The sequence below is a fragment of the Lynx rufus genome, unplaced genomic scaffold (genome assembly GCF_022079265.1).
Source record: "Lynx rufus isolate CCGP_SWC_20201006 ecotype Redwood Valley unplaced genomic scaffold, mLynRuf1.p SCAF_2, whole genome shotgun sequence".
In the NCBI taxonomy this organism is placed as follows: Eukaryota; Metazoa; Chordata; class Mammalia; order Carnivora; family Felidae; genus Lynx; species Lynx rufus.
Window position 1 is genome coordinate 115,070,028 of NW_025814834.1, and position 15,217 is coordinate 115,085,244.

Genomic DNA, 15,217 nt, shown 5'->3' on the forward strand with positions numbered 1-15,217 from the left:
AATTAGTGACAGAGGCCATGGCCACCTGTTGGGACTGAGCTCATTAGGGATGGGTTCTGGGCAATAACTTTCCCTTCTCCCAGCCCCATCAAAGAAACATGCAGAAGGACAGGGTTAGGCAGGTTCACAGATGAGGTGGGCCACCAGGCTGGGGACCTGAGGTAAGAGAGGCCACTGGCTCTCTTGTCACTTGTGTGGGATAGCCTGAGAGCCTCTGGTACTGGGGGTGCTTACTTATATTTTGGGGGGCCATATACCTCCTGCTTCTGCTGCTGTTGGTCTATGAGGGGCATGACTTCTCCCCTCAGTGGATGGACTAGTAGGGGCTCTTGGACCTGGCCAGGAGCTGGGACAAATGCAGGCTGCGTCAGTTGGCCTTCCTGCTGCTCTGCTGGCTCTGGCTGCTGCTCTTCTCTCTTTTCCAGGTGCTCATTTCTCTTTGCTAGATCTCCATCCAGTTGCTGGCCCATGATCTTCTTCTCCTGTCCCAGCTGTTCCTTTTGCTGCTGCTTCCTTTGTGCTTTCTCCTGCTCCAGCTGCTGCTCCAGGTTTTTTGCTTCCTGATGTTCCTCACACTGTTCCTTTTGTTGCTGCTGCTGTATTTCCTGCTCCTTCTGCTGTTCCAGATGCTGTTCCAGGTGCAGTTCCTGCTCCTGTGACTCTTTCTGCTGCAGCTGTTCCAGATGCTGCTCCAGGTGAATTTCTTGCTCCTGTGGCTCTTGCTGCTGCTGCTTCTGTTCCAGATGTTGTTCCAGGTGCAGTTCCTGCTCCTGTGACTCTTGTTGCTGCTGGTTCTTTTCCAGATGCTGTTCCAGGTGAAGTTCCTGCTCCTGTGACTTTTGCTGCTGCTGCTGCTTCTGTTCCAGATGCTGTTCCAGGTGCAGTTCCTGCTCCTGTGACTCTTGTTGCTGCTGGTTCTTTTCCAGATGCTGTTCCAGGCAAAGTTCCTGCTCCTGTGACTTTTGCTGCTGCTGCTGCTGCTGCTGCTGCTGCTGTTCTGGATGCTGTTCCAGGCAAAGTTCCTGCTCATGTGACTCTTTCTGCTGCTGCTGCTTCTGTTCCAGATGCTGTTCCAGGTGAAGTTCCTGCTCCTGTGAGTCCTGCTGTTGCTGCTGCTGTTCTGGATGCTGTTCCTGCTGCTGTGAGTCTTGCTGTTGCTGCTGTTGCTGTTCCAGATGATGTTCCTGCTGCTGTGGCTCACATTGTTGCTCAGTCACCCCCTTCACGAGAGTTGTATGATTCTCCCCTTGCTCCTGGGGGACCTCCCCATGCTCCCCATGCTCCTGGGGGACCTCCCCTGGGAGCTTAGAGGGCATCTTCTGGCACAGGGCAGGCAGTGGGGTTGGCTGTTTCACTTGCTCGGGCTGGGTATTGATGGGAGGGCAAACTGGCTTGAGGGGCTCCTGACAGAGTGCGGGAGGCAGAGTCACTGGCAGAGTGTGTTGCTGGGACATCCTGGAAGCTGCTTTAGATCAACCTAAAAGACAGGAGGGGTCAGAAGGGTGACTGAAGGCAGAGGGAGTAGATGAATCCTTGCAATCTGTAGCAGTGCCTGGTTTCTCAGCATCCCTTCTCTTACCTTGGGTTGGGGCTCTCCTACCCACTCTGGGTTGCTGTTCCCCAGAATCACAGAGTGGAGGGGAGGAGGGGGACAGCCAAGAAAGACCCTCCTGGGAACCTCTTGTTCCCAGAAAGAGCCAACAAAGAGGTCTGTCTTTGAAGTTTCTGGACAAGGGTCGGCTGGGTGCCATTTTTTGCCTAAACCTTGCTTCTGCCCTCGTTCCTTTTTTTTTTTTTTTTTTTTTTTTTAGAAAAAGAGAGTGTAAGCTGGGTCGGGACAGAGAGGGAAGGAAAGAGAGAGAATCCCAAGCAGGCCCTGCACTGTCAATGCAGAGTCGGACACAGGGCTTGATCCCAACCCACAAACCATGAGATCATGATCTGAGCTAAGACCAAGCTGGACACTTAAATCACTGAGCCATCCTGACTCTGCCCCTACTTCTAATCTCCACTGACCAAGAAGGAGAGATGAGCTCTGATGGGAAGAGGTGAGTCCCTAGGAAGAGAGGGACTTTGGAGGACTCCTGAGTCCTAGAAAATCAGTGGTCCATGCCAGGGTCATGGCACATGCCCTGGACTGGTCACATGACCTAGAATCTGCTTAAGTGTCACACTGAAAGGCTGCGTGTTTCTGAGCAGGTCGCTTAGCCCCTCTGGGCCTCAGATTTCTCCTCTGAAAAGTTAGCAGATTGGCCTGTTCCACTCCATAGCTTTCTCTCATGACCTTTGGAGCTTCCACTGCAGCCCTAGCACCTGGGGGGTGGGGTGGGGTGGGGTAGAGGGAAGGCCTGGGAGGTTCCTGAGAAGTGGAGCGAGTTCTTTTGAGTCTAGTACATTTCAGTTGCATTTTCCTGCCACTGCTTTGCCTAGGTCTCTCCAATTAGAAGTCTTTCCCCCATTTTTCAGTCCTCCATTCTGCAGCATAGCAAGAGCCACATACATTTCCCTCAACCCCTGCCCACTGATGAAGGCACAATCACAGTCAGCCCAAGTAAGACAGTTCAGGGAATAAATTGGCTCTACTCCTCCTCATCCCCATCTCCTCTCTCTCTCTCTCTCTCTCTCCTCTCTCTCTGTCTCTCTCCCCCTCTCTCTCCAAAACATCAAACCAAGAAAAGATGGTACAGGAGGGGAGCAGATTGCTCTCTGTTCTGTATTTCCATGCCGTGGCATATGTCTCTCAGCATAGTGACCTGAGTCCACCTGGAAAGACATGGAGTCCATCTGAATCCAGTCTGAGAGTGATCCACGCACCCACCCAGGCTAGCCACACAACCACACTCTAGTGTGCAGTGCCAGTCCCAGGGCTCCCAGCTAGTACTTACCAGACTCACAGTGGGGACAGCTGTGGAGGCCTCTAGTGCAGTGCTGAGCTGAGCAGGGGCCAGGGTGCCCTTATATGTTTCCCCAGCCCAGCCTCCTGCCCTGCTTGAAGAAGATGGACTGGTTTCACCACTCAAGTTGGTCAACTTCTTCCAGCCCTTTCCTGACTCATCACAGGTACCTGAAGCAGAAAACCCCCCAGGGTCCCTTTTCACAGAGACTCACAGAGGGCTCTGGGGACTCAGTCATTCCTGTGATACTCATCTGACCTGGGCATGGGGAGGTGAGGGAGGCATCTTGGGAAACTTGTCCCCTTTTTCTATTGCTTTGTGACTTCAGACAAGCCTTTTCTCTGAATATCAATTTCTTCACTTGCAAAACAGGGTCATTCTCACAATTAGACCTAGAGATTCATTTCCAAGGGCACAGAATTGAAAGTTGTATGCCTCTATGGGATGTTCAGGCCAGCGTATGTGGTGTCAAGGTGGAAGAATCACATCTCATGAGGGATGAGTTTGCCAGACCACTAGCCCACAGCCTGTCTGCTCTCAGGAAATACCTATAACTCCGCTCTATGTGGAAATAAATCCTGGCTGGAGGGGGTCAGACTTTAGACCTAAAGAATCGAGTAGAAGGCTTGTAAGAGTCTTTTGCTATAACCTAGGGGCTGTCTAGGTCCCATGTGCAAGTGTGTAGTTACAGAAGTTCTCAAGAAAGCCATGTTCATAAATAATCCAAAGCATGGATGAATCCAGGCAAAGAAACAAGTATTAAATACACAATATAAAAAATAATAAATATTTCTTTTTATGATTGCTTTTTATTGCTTTTTTCTACATTTTTTTGAAATGCATAACGGTTTTGATCAACACCAAATCATTCATTGCTTTCTCCAAACCATTCTCTAAAAATAGCTTAAACAATCTTTCAGAGTAACGGTTGAAACTTATCCCTCCTCAATGCTGAAAGTGACTAGCTCATCTGGAATAAAATTCAAACTCACTGCTATGGTTTCAAAGGCCCTCACAAAGTGTCCTCAGTTCCTAGGACAAGTCCAGGGCTCCCCACCTCAGGGCTTGGTGTCTACTCTCTTTCAGCCAGCAGGCTCCTCCAGGGTCTCTAACTCTTTATGTCTTTTAGCTTCAGTATAAGTGTTGGGGTCTGCCAGAGAGCATTCCTTGACTACCTATCTAGAGGCTTATCTTCTGGTTTGCTTCATTTCACTAATAATAGTCGAGATTTGTTCACTTACTTATTTTTTATCTTTCCCACTGGAAAATAAGCTCCATAAGGCAGGGGGTTTGCCTGCTGTGTTTTCTGCAATGTCCCCAGGATCCATCATAACCATCACATATACAAAGTGCTCTATAAGTATTAGTTGAAGGAATGGATGAATGGTGAATTTCACCACTTGGAGATAACCACTATTAAACATTTTAGCATTGTGTATGTGCAAATGTGTGTGTAAACAAAATTGAATTATAACATGCTCTTCTTTTTTTTAATGTTTATCCAGTTTTGAGAGACAGAGAATGAGCGTGAGCAGGGGAGGGGCAGAGAGAGTGGGGAGACACAGAATCTGAAGCAGGCTCTAGGCTCTGAGCTGTCAGCACAGAGCCTGACGCGGGGCTCAAACTCACAAACTGTGAGATCATAACCTGAGCTGAAGTCAGATGCTTAACTGACTGAGCCACCCAGGCACCCCTAACATGCCTTTCTTTTTAATGATTGGTTAATAGCTTATTTTGTGGATATCATTTATTTAAACTCTCTTCTTTACAACCTAATCAAAAGGAAATATTAGAATAATATGAAAGCAAATACTCATTTCTGGGGTTAATTGTGAGGAATATTCTGATTCCCTGTGGTTTCCTGACAGGCATCTCCTTCCAGCCCCATAAATATCTATTTATAATGCTAATTTTGCCATGCTCCTAGAGCTCAGTCTGGAAAAACAGGTGGAGGGTCCTCTGCCCCTGGAGTACCACTGTCTGCTCATGCCATCTCTGTTCCCTGAACCCACCCAGGACCTCACACTTCCTCCCCTATAGCATAGGAACTACGTTATCTGCTGGGGCAAGAAAAGCCTTCTTCACACCCTCTGACCTCCCCTTCCCCAGTGAAGAACTAACCAAGTATCCTCACATGGACACTCATGCCTTGCACTCGGATGCTGACCTCACATGGGAGGAATCGGCCTCTCCCCAGCCCTTCACAGTCAGTCCCAGGGCAGCAGACCCTGCTCAAGGAAGTCACACCGGTCTTATGGGTTTCTAGGGGCTCTTATCTGCCAGATCTGCCTCCCGCCCTCTGATTCACAGCATAATGAGAGCTTTGGGGGGAAGACAGTGTGTGTGAACCTTTGGTCACTGGGCAAAGCTAGGGTGTGGGGAGAAGGGTGGAGTGGGGAACTGAGGGAGTCCATGTGGGCAGGGGAGGGTTTAGAGAAGCCCCAGCCTGTTAGGGGCTCAGAGGTGCCAGACTCTGCCCTCAGACTGCCCCATTTAGGTGACAGACATACATGCATATGGAGGAGATTCAGTGTCTGTGTGAGTGACCTCATAGGCCCCGGGTGCACATGATGAGTCTGGGTAACTGTCCAGCCCCCGCCCAGTGTAATGAGTATGAGCTCATATCCCATGACACATGCAGAGGACTTGACCCCAGCTCTTCCCCAACCCAGGGAGGTTCCAGATATTTCTGTCAAAGAAGCAGAAACTGGCTGGGTTCTCTTTCTCCCTGAGACAGCCCATTTGAACTGTTGCTTAGCTATAGGGGGAGGGAGCGTTGGTCACAGCATTTCACTGCTCTGGGTCCTAGGAAGGTGACTTGGACCAGGAGGTCCCTCGTTCCCACTTTGGGTGGCCATGCCCAAGCTGTTCCCTGGTGAGGCAGTGCCCCCATTCTCTGAGGCTGCTAACTTGTCCTTCTTCCCCATAAGCCTCCTCCTCTGCCAGAGTCACTGCCACTAACATCATCTCTCAATCTGCAACCTGCACTGGTAGGATCCCCACGTGCCCTGAGTCCTTACTGGCCTCCTTCATGGCCTCCTAAACCTGACCTTCACTCCTCATTCGCCTCTTGTGTCCATCTGTTGTTCCAGGAGGAAACAAAGCAAGGACAAGAGATGAGACCCATAAAGGGCCAGGAGGCTGATTCTCCTTCCCCAGGGCTCTGGATTGGCTCACGTGATGTGCCCTGTTTGTCCCTGTTTGTCTTCCTCTGGCTTCCCTTCCTTGACCTGTGGGATTGCTGGTTCCCACTTTCAGTCCCAGTGCTGATTGCTGTAGAAGGCAATGTGTGACTCTGCTCTTAGAACAAGAAGAGCAAAGACATGGAAGACTGTCAGTAGGGAGAAACAGAGATGCTTAGTGCCCTCCCCTCCAGCTGGCAGGTGCCCTTCCCCTTGGGCTCACTGTTTGGGAAATTGAATTCTTTGTGGTTGAATTTTGGCCCAGAATGCAGTGGCATGCTTGAACTAGAGGGGACTTAATGAATGGGGAAGGCCTCATCTGGTGCCTGGTGCATAGGAGTTTCCGAAAACAGCCAGGTGAAAGCAAGGGGGCCAGACCCCTCTTGTGACAGGTGAGCACTGAAGTCTGGAGAGGAGACATGAGCTGCCCAAGAGCCTATAGGAGGTCTGCGATTGAGCTAGGTTTAAACCCACATGATCCTGATCTCCTTGTAGTGGGCTCTCTTCCCTACCAGGCTGCCTTCCCAGATGCCTGAGCATCTGATGGTGGTGACAGATTTCATTATGTAACTTCAGACATCTTTCAACTCTGTCAACCATTTACTGACTGACCCCATTGTGGTCAGTTCTGGGTTTTCTGGAAGAAGGGCCGGTCTTCCCTGGCTCAGATTCAGCAAAAATGCACTTGCTTTGACCCTTGTTAGTCCTGGGAACAGAAAGCTCTACTTCCTGGCTAGTATTGATGTATATTTTAGCCTAATACAACCTGGAGGAGTGTTACTTTTCAAGGATGGACACTGGCTTTGGGATAAGACAGGCCCGAGTTTGAATCTCACTGTACCTCTTGTTATCTGGACATGTCACATTTACTCTATGGCCCTTAGTTTCCTTTTCTATTAAATGGGGATACAAATACCTCCTTTTATTCCTGTGAGGATTTGGTGAGGTAATATATGTGGTTAGCACATAGACTGCACTGAAACTGACTGTTTTATCGTTGGGGGTCATGGCCATGTTTTCTGATAGAAGTCAGTGTGTTACCTGCCTAAATACAGAGTTTTAAGGATAAATGGTATTCCAGAGCCAACAGATTTAACCTTCTCATTTTGCCATTGAGAGGCCTAAAGCCCCAAAGGCCCACAGTGCATGGGAGTGGAATGGAGACAGAAGTTAGGTCTCTGATTTCCCATTTGCTCCTTCTTGGGGTCAGTCTGCTCCTGGGCCTCTGGCAGTGCTTCAGCTTAGCCCACGAGATGATCTGTCTTGTGCACATGAGTCCCCATGTGGACCAGTTGTGTTCCCTTATGCTGGGCTCACTGAGAAATCCAAATGAGATTGCGTTCCTACAGCATGATAGCTCCTGGAGGGGCCTGGGGGCCTGTGTGGGAAGAAGACAGGCAGCCGTTTGGGTCTAACTTTGATGTGGACAACAAAAGGAATCCACTTCCTTTTATTGTGACAGTTGAGGAGTGCACGGACAGCCAGAGATTGGTGACAAGGTCTCCACCAGCCACACAGAATGCAGATTATGGGCAAAGAACACGTGGGACAAGACTTCACCAGGCTGTGTGCAGGATCTGAAGGTGCTGGGAAGGACACAGCTGGTGGAAGGCAGACTGGAAGAGTGATAAGGCCACAAGTGGAGGGAATAGTGAGGGACATCACAGAGCAGAGACACGAGGCAGGTGCAGAACAAAAGGGGAGAGAGGGACCAAGTCCAGCTGTGCAGCCCCTGAGAAGGGTTGCCAGTGATCAGACAAATCAAAGGAGGCAGGACTTGGCCCCAGGACTTGGCCGACCTCCTGGCTTTACACTCTCCAGCCCTCTTCCTCCCCTGCTCGTTAGGGAGGATGGGGCACCAGACCCTGCATCAGCTGCCTCCTGAGAGGAGTAATTAGTCTTAGAATTACTTCTGCAAGAGGTTGCAGTGTGTGCACACACGTGTGTATATACAAGTGTGTGTGAGTGAGTGTGTGCAGGTGTGTGTGATCGGGGCCATCTGGAGGAGAGGCTTTCACTAGGTGGAGTTAGTGCCTACATTTCCATGCCTCTCTTGGATCCTACTGAGCTCCTGTGAGCTGCCCCAGCATGGCCCCTTTCTAACCTCATCTATATCATGAAGCTGTCCAACTGGCCCAGGCCACCAGATGGGTTGGTGTGGTCCAGACTATAAAACAGTGCCTATTTCCTCCCTGAAATGTGCCTTCCCACTTAACTATCTCCAGCAAACCGGGCCCCAGTGCAGAGTCAGTACACATGCTGGCATCTGGGGCCCCACTTGAGCCAGTGTACTGGTGTGGGCCTTGGCCTGCCACCCTACCTTCCCAGCTGGACAGGGAGATACTGATGACTTCAGGAAGTCCTAGATTTATGTGGGGGGGGGCTGCATCTGCTCTCAGGAAAACCCCATTGGATGGAGCCACAGGTACAGAAACTGAGACATGTGGGTACCCTTCAGTGCCATACCACATGAGCACTCAACTACCTGGCCTTGCATGGATGCAAGTGAGAACAGACCAGGACTGCAAGAGTCCCCCTGGGGAGAATGCAAAGGAAACAAACCTACAAAGACTGCTGTTTCTGAGATATAGTGCAAAATTCTCCTCATCCCCTGTCTAATTTAATTCTCTGCATGTCACAGATGAGGGACTGAGGTACAGAGCAGTGTAGCAACTGACCAGTGGTCCCACAGCCAGCAAGTGCATCAAAGAGGGAGCCTCTGTTCCTGGGCCAACCTCCTTCTCCACCACTGAAGACAGAGATGCCCACTGAATGTGATAGTAACAGGAGTCCTTCTGTGTCCCCAGGATGAGCCCAGGGCTGCCACAGAGAAAGATTAGAGAGCTGCAAAGCATAGACAGGCAAGATGAAAACTGCAGAAGTGTTATTTTCCTGCCACTCAGGTTTTACTGGAAAGCTTATGTGGCGTGGGACAGGGGCAGGAAGGGGAAAGAGAGGTCAGAGGGCTTTGGGGAAGAAAGGCAGGTTCAGGGCTTCTCCTTACAGACAAGTTCTTGCTTGCTGGACTTCAGCCTTGCCCTCCTCTCTTCCCTGTGCCCGGTTTCTGGTGTTTCTCCCAGGAGGCTCTGGTCCCAGAGCCATCTCCTGGCACTAAAGGATCCAGGTCTGAGAGAGCTGATGCTGGAAGGGCCTTCAGAGTCAGTGAGTCCAACTGGCTTTGCAAAGGATGACGCAGTTTAGAGAGAGGAAAGAAGCACACAGATCACACCAGGGTCAGCAGCAGGTCTGAGCCAGGCCCAGCTCTCCTGAGTTCACTTATACTGACCTCTATATCTTTGTACATTCCGTTCTCTCTGCTGACATAAATTTTTCACTTTATGTCTTATTGCTTTTTCATTCAACTGCTATTTATTGAGAGTTTCCTGTGAGCCCTTGTTCTAGGTAGTAGGGGCACAGCACTGAAGAAAAGAAGTGAATATGCCCACCCTCCTAAAGCTGTCATCCCAGTTCAGGGGCAGACAATGAGCAAAAATAAATGCATACCCAGAATATAAAGCATGTGAGAAATACTATGTAGAAAAATAGGGCAAGAAAGAGGTTTATGGAGTGCTAGGAGAGGGGATGTGGTTTATTTTAAATGGATTAGTCAGGAGAGACCTCACAGCAGGAGCCTGATGAAAATGACATCATTGTGAGGATTAGTGGGGGAGAGGAAACAGCAGGGGCCATGTCCCTGAAGCAGGGCTTTGCCTGGCATGTTCTGGAACCAGCAAGCAGGTGAGTATGGCTGGGAATGTGTGAACAAGGGACAGAGATGTAATAGAGGAGGGTGCAGAAGTGGGTGATGGTGGGCAGTGCAGGAAATCATGCAGCATCTTGGGCTTTCATGGTGGAAGAGACGAGAAGCCATATAGAGCAATGGCATCATCTGACTTACTCTGAAAGGGGTCTCCCAGGCAAGGATGGAAGCAGTTAAGCAACTGTGTTAATGTAGCAGTGGCTTGGACCTAGGGGGATGGCAGTAGAGGCAGGGAGCAGTAGTCAGATTACAGACGTGTTGTAACGATGGAGTCAGTAAGATTCTCTAACAGATTAGATCTAAGGTACAGATGGGAGCCAACAGGAACTCAAAAGTTCTTGAATGGCTGTAAGGATAGAGCTGCCATTCCCAGTGATAGAGAAGACCACGGAAGGAGCTGGTTTTGTGGAAAAGATCAGTAGTGAGCTTTGGGGCATGCTATGTTTGGGGTGCCCATTAGATATCCAAGTAGACAATTAGATATACCGTCTTGAGTTCAGAAGAAGGGTTCATGCAATGGTTGTAAGTTTGGAATCACCAGCCTATCAATAGCATTTGAATCATGGGCCAGGATGAGATCATCATGGGAATGAATACAGATAGAAAAGATGGGGCGCCTGGGTGGCGCAGTCGGTTAAGCATCCGACTTCAGCCAGGTCACGATCTTGCGGTCCGTGAGTTCGAGCCCCGCGTCGGGCTCTGGGCTGATGGCTCAGAGCCTGGAGCCTGTTTCCCATTCTGTGTCTCCCTCTCTCTCTGCCCCTCCCCCGTTCATGCTCTGTCTCTCTCTGTCCCAAAAATAAATAAACGTTGAAAAAAAAATTAAAAAAAAAAAAAAAAGAAAAGAAAAGAGGAGAAGCTCATGGACAGTCCCCTGAATCACTCCAATGGTAAGTGGTCAGATGAGGAGGAGGTCAGTGAAGACTGAGGAAAACTGGGGAAGAGCAGCCAGTGAGGTAAGAAATGCGCCCTGAGAATGGGGTCTGCTGGAAGTCATGCGGAGACGGGGCCAAGGAGGGGCATAGACACGGGAGAAATGCTGTACAGATGAGGACTGAGAATGCCACGGGGCTAGGTAACGTGGAGTCTGTTGCTGACCTTGACAAGGAAGCCAAAGGTAGCAGTGAGTATGAAAGCCAGAATGTGGTGGCTTCAAGAGCAAAAGAGAAGAGGGAACTTGAGAACAGTGAGCATAGATAGTATTTCCAAAAAATGTTGTAGTGAGAAGCAGATGAATGGGGTACCAGCTGGTGCTGACTCCCTTCCTCTAGCTCCTAAACCTGGCACCTGGCTCTACCCTTCCTCTGCTGGGGAGCCATTACTGACAGACCACAGTCCATGAGGCTTTGGTCATGCTACACCCTGTGTTTGTTTCAGCCCTCCTCCCACTCCCCAGTTCCTATTGGTGGAGGGTTTGTCTGCAGACTGGGACTCTCCCGCTTGTTCCCTGTTCCTGGGGACCTCTTCTGCAGATGTCTGTGTGACCTACTTGTGCATGTCAGCTAGACCTCTACTTCAAATGTCACCTCCCTGAGATGGCCCCTCTCACCCTACCTAAAACAAAGCACTGACTGCACCACACTATCTGTCTCATGACAGCTCTCAGCACTGTTTGAACTTACATTATTTATTTGTGTGCTTGCTTCACTAGAATGCATGTTCATGAGAGTGGGACTCCCACCCATGTGAGCTTCCTGACTTCCCCAGTGCCTAGACCCACACGTCCATCTCCTTCCTAAATACCTCTTACAGGAATGAATTTCCTCATGTTAGAGGAACATGTGCTTTTCCATAAATAAACTTAACATCTAATATCTACTCACCATTCCTGATGACAGAAAACATCACGTGTTCAAATTCCTGATAAAGTCAGGCAAGTCTGGTTTAACCTTAGGCACTGTAGGATCTCCTCTCCCACTCCTGCTTTATGGAAGGTATAAGTTTTTAGATGTCTTCCATGAGTCCCAAAAGTCTGCTTAGAAACTTCAAAAAGTTTATTTTGAGGATCCAGCCCCAGACCCTCACCTGGATTGCATGCTGCGGACCAGAGGGATGTGCTTTGTGGGAGAGAAAGGATAGGGTCTCAACATTCCAAAATTTTGCACCCCCCATGCTGTCTCTCCTTTTTTGTGGCAGTGCTGATCATGTGACTTTGTAAACACCCTTTCCTTTAATAGCCCCAAGTTTCCAAGAGCAAAAACAAGACTCCATGTGTCCTCTGGCATCTGCTGGTGGTATTTCTGTGCTTAGAGTTTCACTGCTTCACTCCCTGCCTCCAGCTGGGGCAACAGCAGGAACTTTAGCCACCTTCCATCCTTGCCTCTAAGCAGCTCCAAGAAGCAAAGGAAGCTGAGTGGGTGATGCCAAAGATAAGTGTGAAATCTTCATTCAGGGATGAGAAGAATGTGCTGAGTCCTGGCACCTCTGAAGGGCTGGATGGCTAATAAAGTCAGGTGAGCCCCAGCCCTCCTGAGGGGTCTGTGTTGGACCTACCTCCAGGAAGTAGGCAAAAGGGAGAGGGGCTGGAGCCAGGATTTTACCTGGAGAGAGAAACATTCCAGCTGGCTGAGGCTCAGGGAGCCCAATCTTCTGTAGCTTCCTAGGCCTTGCATAGTACGAACATTTTTGGTGTGTACAGCATGACGTCAGAGTTTAAAAATACAGTTTGCAATTTTTGCCCATGACTCCTAAATGCAACTCATCCAGTTCATTCGGTGCTCAACCAAGCACACAGCAATCAATTTAGTCCTGGGCGGAGGAGAGGGAGCTAGCTGTATTGGACTACTAAAGACTCATTTGCATCTCTCCAAAATGCCACCATGCTAATGTGAGTTTTCTGTCACTGAAATAATTCTTCTTTCCCCTCAGTTTTATGGAGGTATAATTGAAATGTGCCATGTAAGTTTAAGGTGTCCAGCATGATGTTTTCATACACACATATATTGCAGGATGATTATTCACAATAAGCTTAGCTATCACTTCACATGATCTACTCACTTTCAAGTATATAACAGCATATTGTTAAGTCTAGTCACCATGCTGTAAATTCCCAGAATTTACTCATTTTATAACTGGAATTTGTACTCTCTGTGAACATCTCCTTTTCCCCACCGCCACTCCCTGGCAGCCACCACTCCTCTGTCTGCCTCCATGTTTGGCTTTCTTACATTCCACATGTAAGAAAGAACGCACTGTAGTTCTCTTTGTCTGATTTATTTCACTTTACATAATGTCCTCAAAGTATCCCACACCTTCTTCCATTCATCCATTGATAGATTGTTTCCATGTTTTGGCTATTGTAAATAATGCTGCAATGAACATGGGGGTGCAGGTATCTCCTCAATATAGTGATTGCGTTTGAAATTGTTCCTTTTTATTCACAATACTTCTTTGACTTCACTTCCCTCACCACCCCACATCCAACCTCTTAGAGTGGATTGGACCATTTGTCTTAACATTAGGGTTCCCGTTTTCTGATTCAGGAGCAGGTTGGCAGCATCAAGGTCCTGGACCTTGGGGATTTCCATCCCACTCCAAATGTTTATGCCCATGACCCCAGCCTTTAATGAAAGGCCCAAGAAAGTTCCTTATCACATTTTAAAAAGGTTTTCCAGTCTCATTTTTAGTCTCCTGAGCCTAGAAGTCTCCTGAGTCCGGGCCATGGCACACAGCCTATGACCAGAATCATACCCCCTGCAGCCTCAGCAGAGAGCTTCTGCCTTTGCTTTTTATGCCATGAGGGTGTACTCAGGAAGGAACCCAAAGAAATATGTGGCGAAAGGATGTATTCCCAGGAAGGATTAGGTTTTTGGAGTTAAAAAAATGCTTTCTAACACAGCATTTATACCTGTTGTATCTGTTCACCTGTGTTGCTTTTAAACTGCAAGCATCACAGTACAGATTTGACTTATTTACTTTATCTATTTATATATTTCAGAAGGGTATCACATAGAACCTGGCACTTATTTGGTGCTCAAACAAATCATTGGGAAAGCACAGTGAACTGCCATTTCTATGAGCGTAAGGTAAAAAAGAACAGATTTATGCCTCTACCTTAAAAAGTTAAAAAAGAAAAAAGACACTACATGAGACAATGGTTGTTAAGCTACTAGACACATCAGGCAATGAAGGAAAAATAAATACTTTTTCAAAACCCAAATCTAAAATAATTTAACACCAGCAGACTCTGAACCATAAGAAATGTTAAAGCAGTCCTTCAGGATCAAGGAAAGTGACATAAAATGGAATTATGGCTCCATACAGAGGAAGAAAGAGCCGTGTAACTGGTAACCACCTGGAGGAAAGCAAAAGACTTTTGCTTATTGTTTATTTTTTTAATGTTTATTTATTTTTGAGAGAGAGAAACAGAGCATGAGTGGGGAGGAGCAGAGAAACAGAGAGACACAGAAACCGAAGCAGGCTCCAGACTCTGAGCTGTCAGCAGAAAACCTGACATGGGGCTCGAACTTACGAACCATGAGATCATGACCTGAGCCAAAGTCAGATGCTATCAACTGAGCCACCCAGGTGCCCTTTTTGCTTACTGTTTAAACCTAAAGAATATATGATTATTTAATGCAAAATTGAGAGCAATGTATGATGACAATATAATTTGTTATATGTATAATATGTATACATGTAGAAGAGAAAAGTATCACACCAACAGCACTGGGGCCAGAAGGGGAGAAAGGGAAGCACACTCTTCATAAGTTTTTATGCTACAAGGGAAGGGGTAGAATGTGGAGGTGGGCTGTGCTGAGTTAGAGATCCATACAGTAAATCCAGTGTAACCACCAAAATTACACAGTGAAGAGTTACAGAGAAGTCAACAACAGAGATGAGATGAGATCATATAAAACTCAGTGCAAAAAAAAAAAAGGAAAATAGGCAAGACAGAAAACAAATCTCAGGATGCTAGATTAAACTCAACCATAGCAATAATCACACTACAGGCAGTGATCTAAATACTCTGACTAAAAGGCAGAGATTGTCAATTTGAATTTTAAAAGACCCAATTATACATATTTTTTAATTTTTGAAAAAATTTACATCCATGTTAGTTAGCATATAGTGCAATAATTTCAGGAGTAGAATCCAGTGATACATCTCCCACATATAACACCCAGTGCTCATCCCAGCAAGTGTCCTCCTAAATGCCCCTTGTCCATTTAGTCCATCTCCCCTCCCACAACCCCTCCAGCAATCCTCAGTTTGTTCTCTGTATTTAAGAGTCTCTTATGTTTTGTCCCTCTCCCTGTTTTTATATTGTTTTTGGTTCCCTCCCCTATGTTCATCTGTTTTATATCTTAAATTCCACATATGAATGAAGTCATAAGATCCTATGATATTTGTCTTTCTCTGACTGAGCAATTTCACTTAGC

The 15,217-nt window shown here is 47.8% G+C and overlaps 1 protein-coding gene across 1 annotated transcript; it reads right to left on the minus strand.

The window, feature by feature from the left end:
• Positions 1–230: 230 nt before the first annotated feature.
• IVL (involucrin) lies at positions 231–1,454 on the minus strand. Its single transcript, XM_047083459.1, has one exon. It carries the CDS (start codon positions 1,452–1,454, stop codon positions 231–233), a length of 1,224 nt encoding a protein of 407 aa, XP_046939415.1.
• Positions 1,455–15,217: the final 13,763 nt, after the last annotated feature.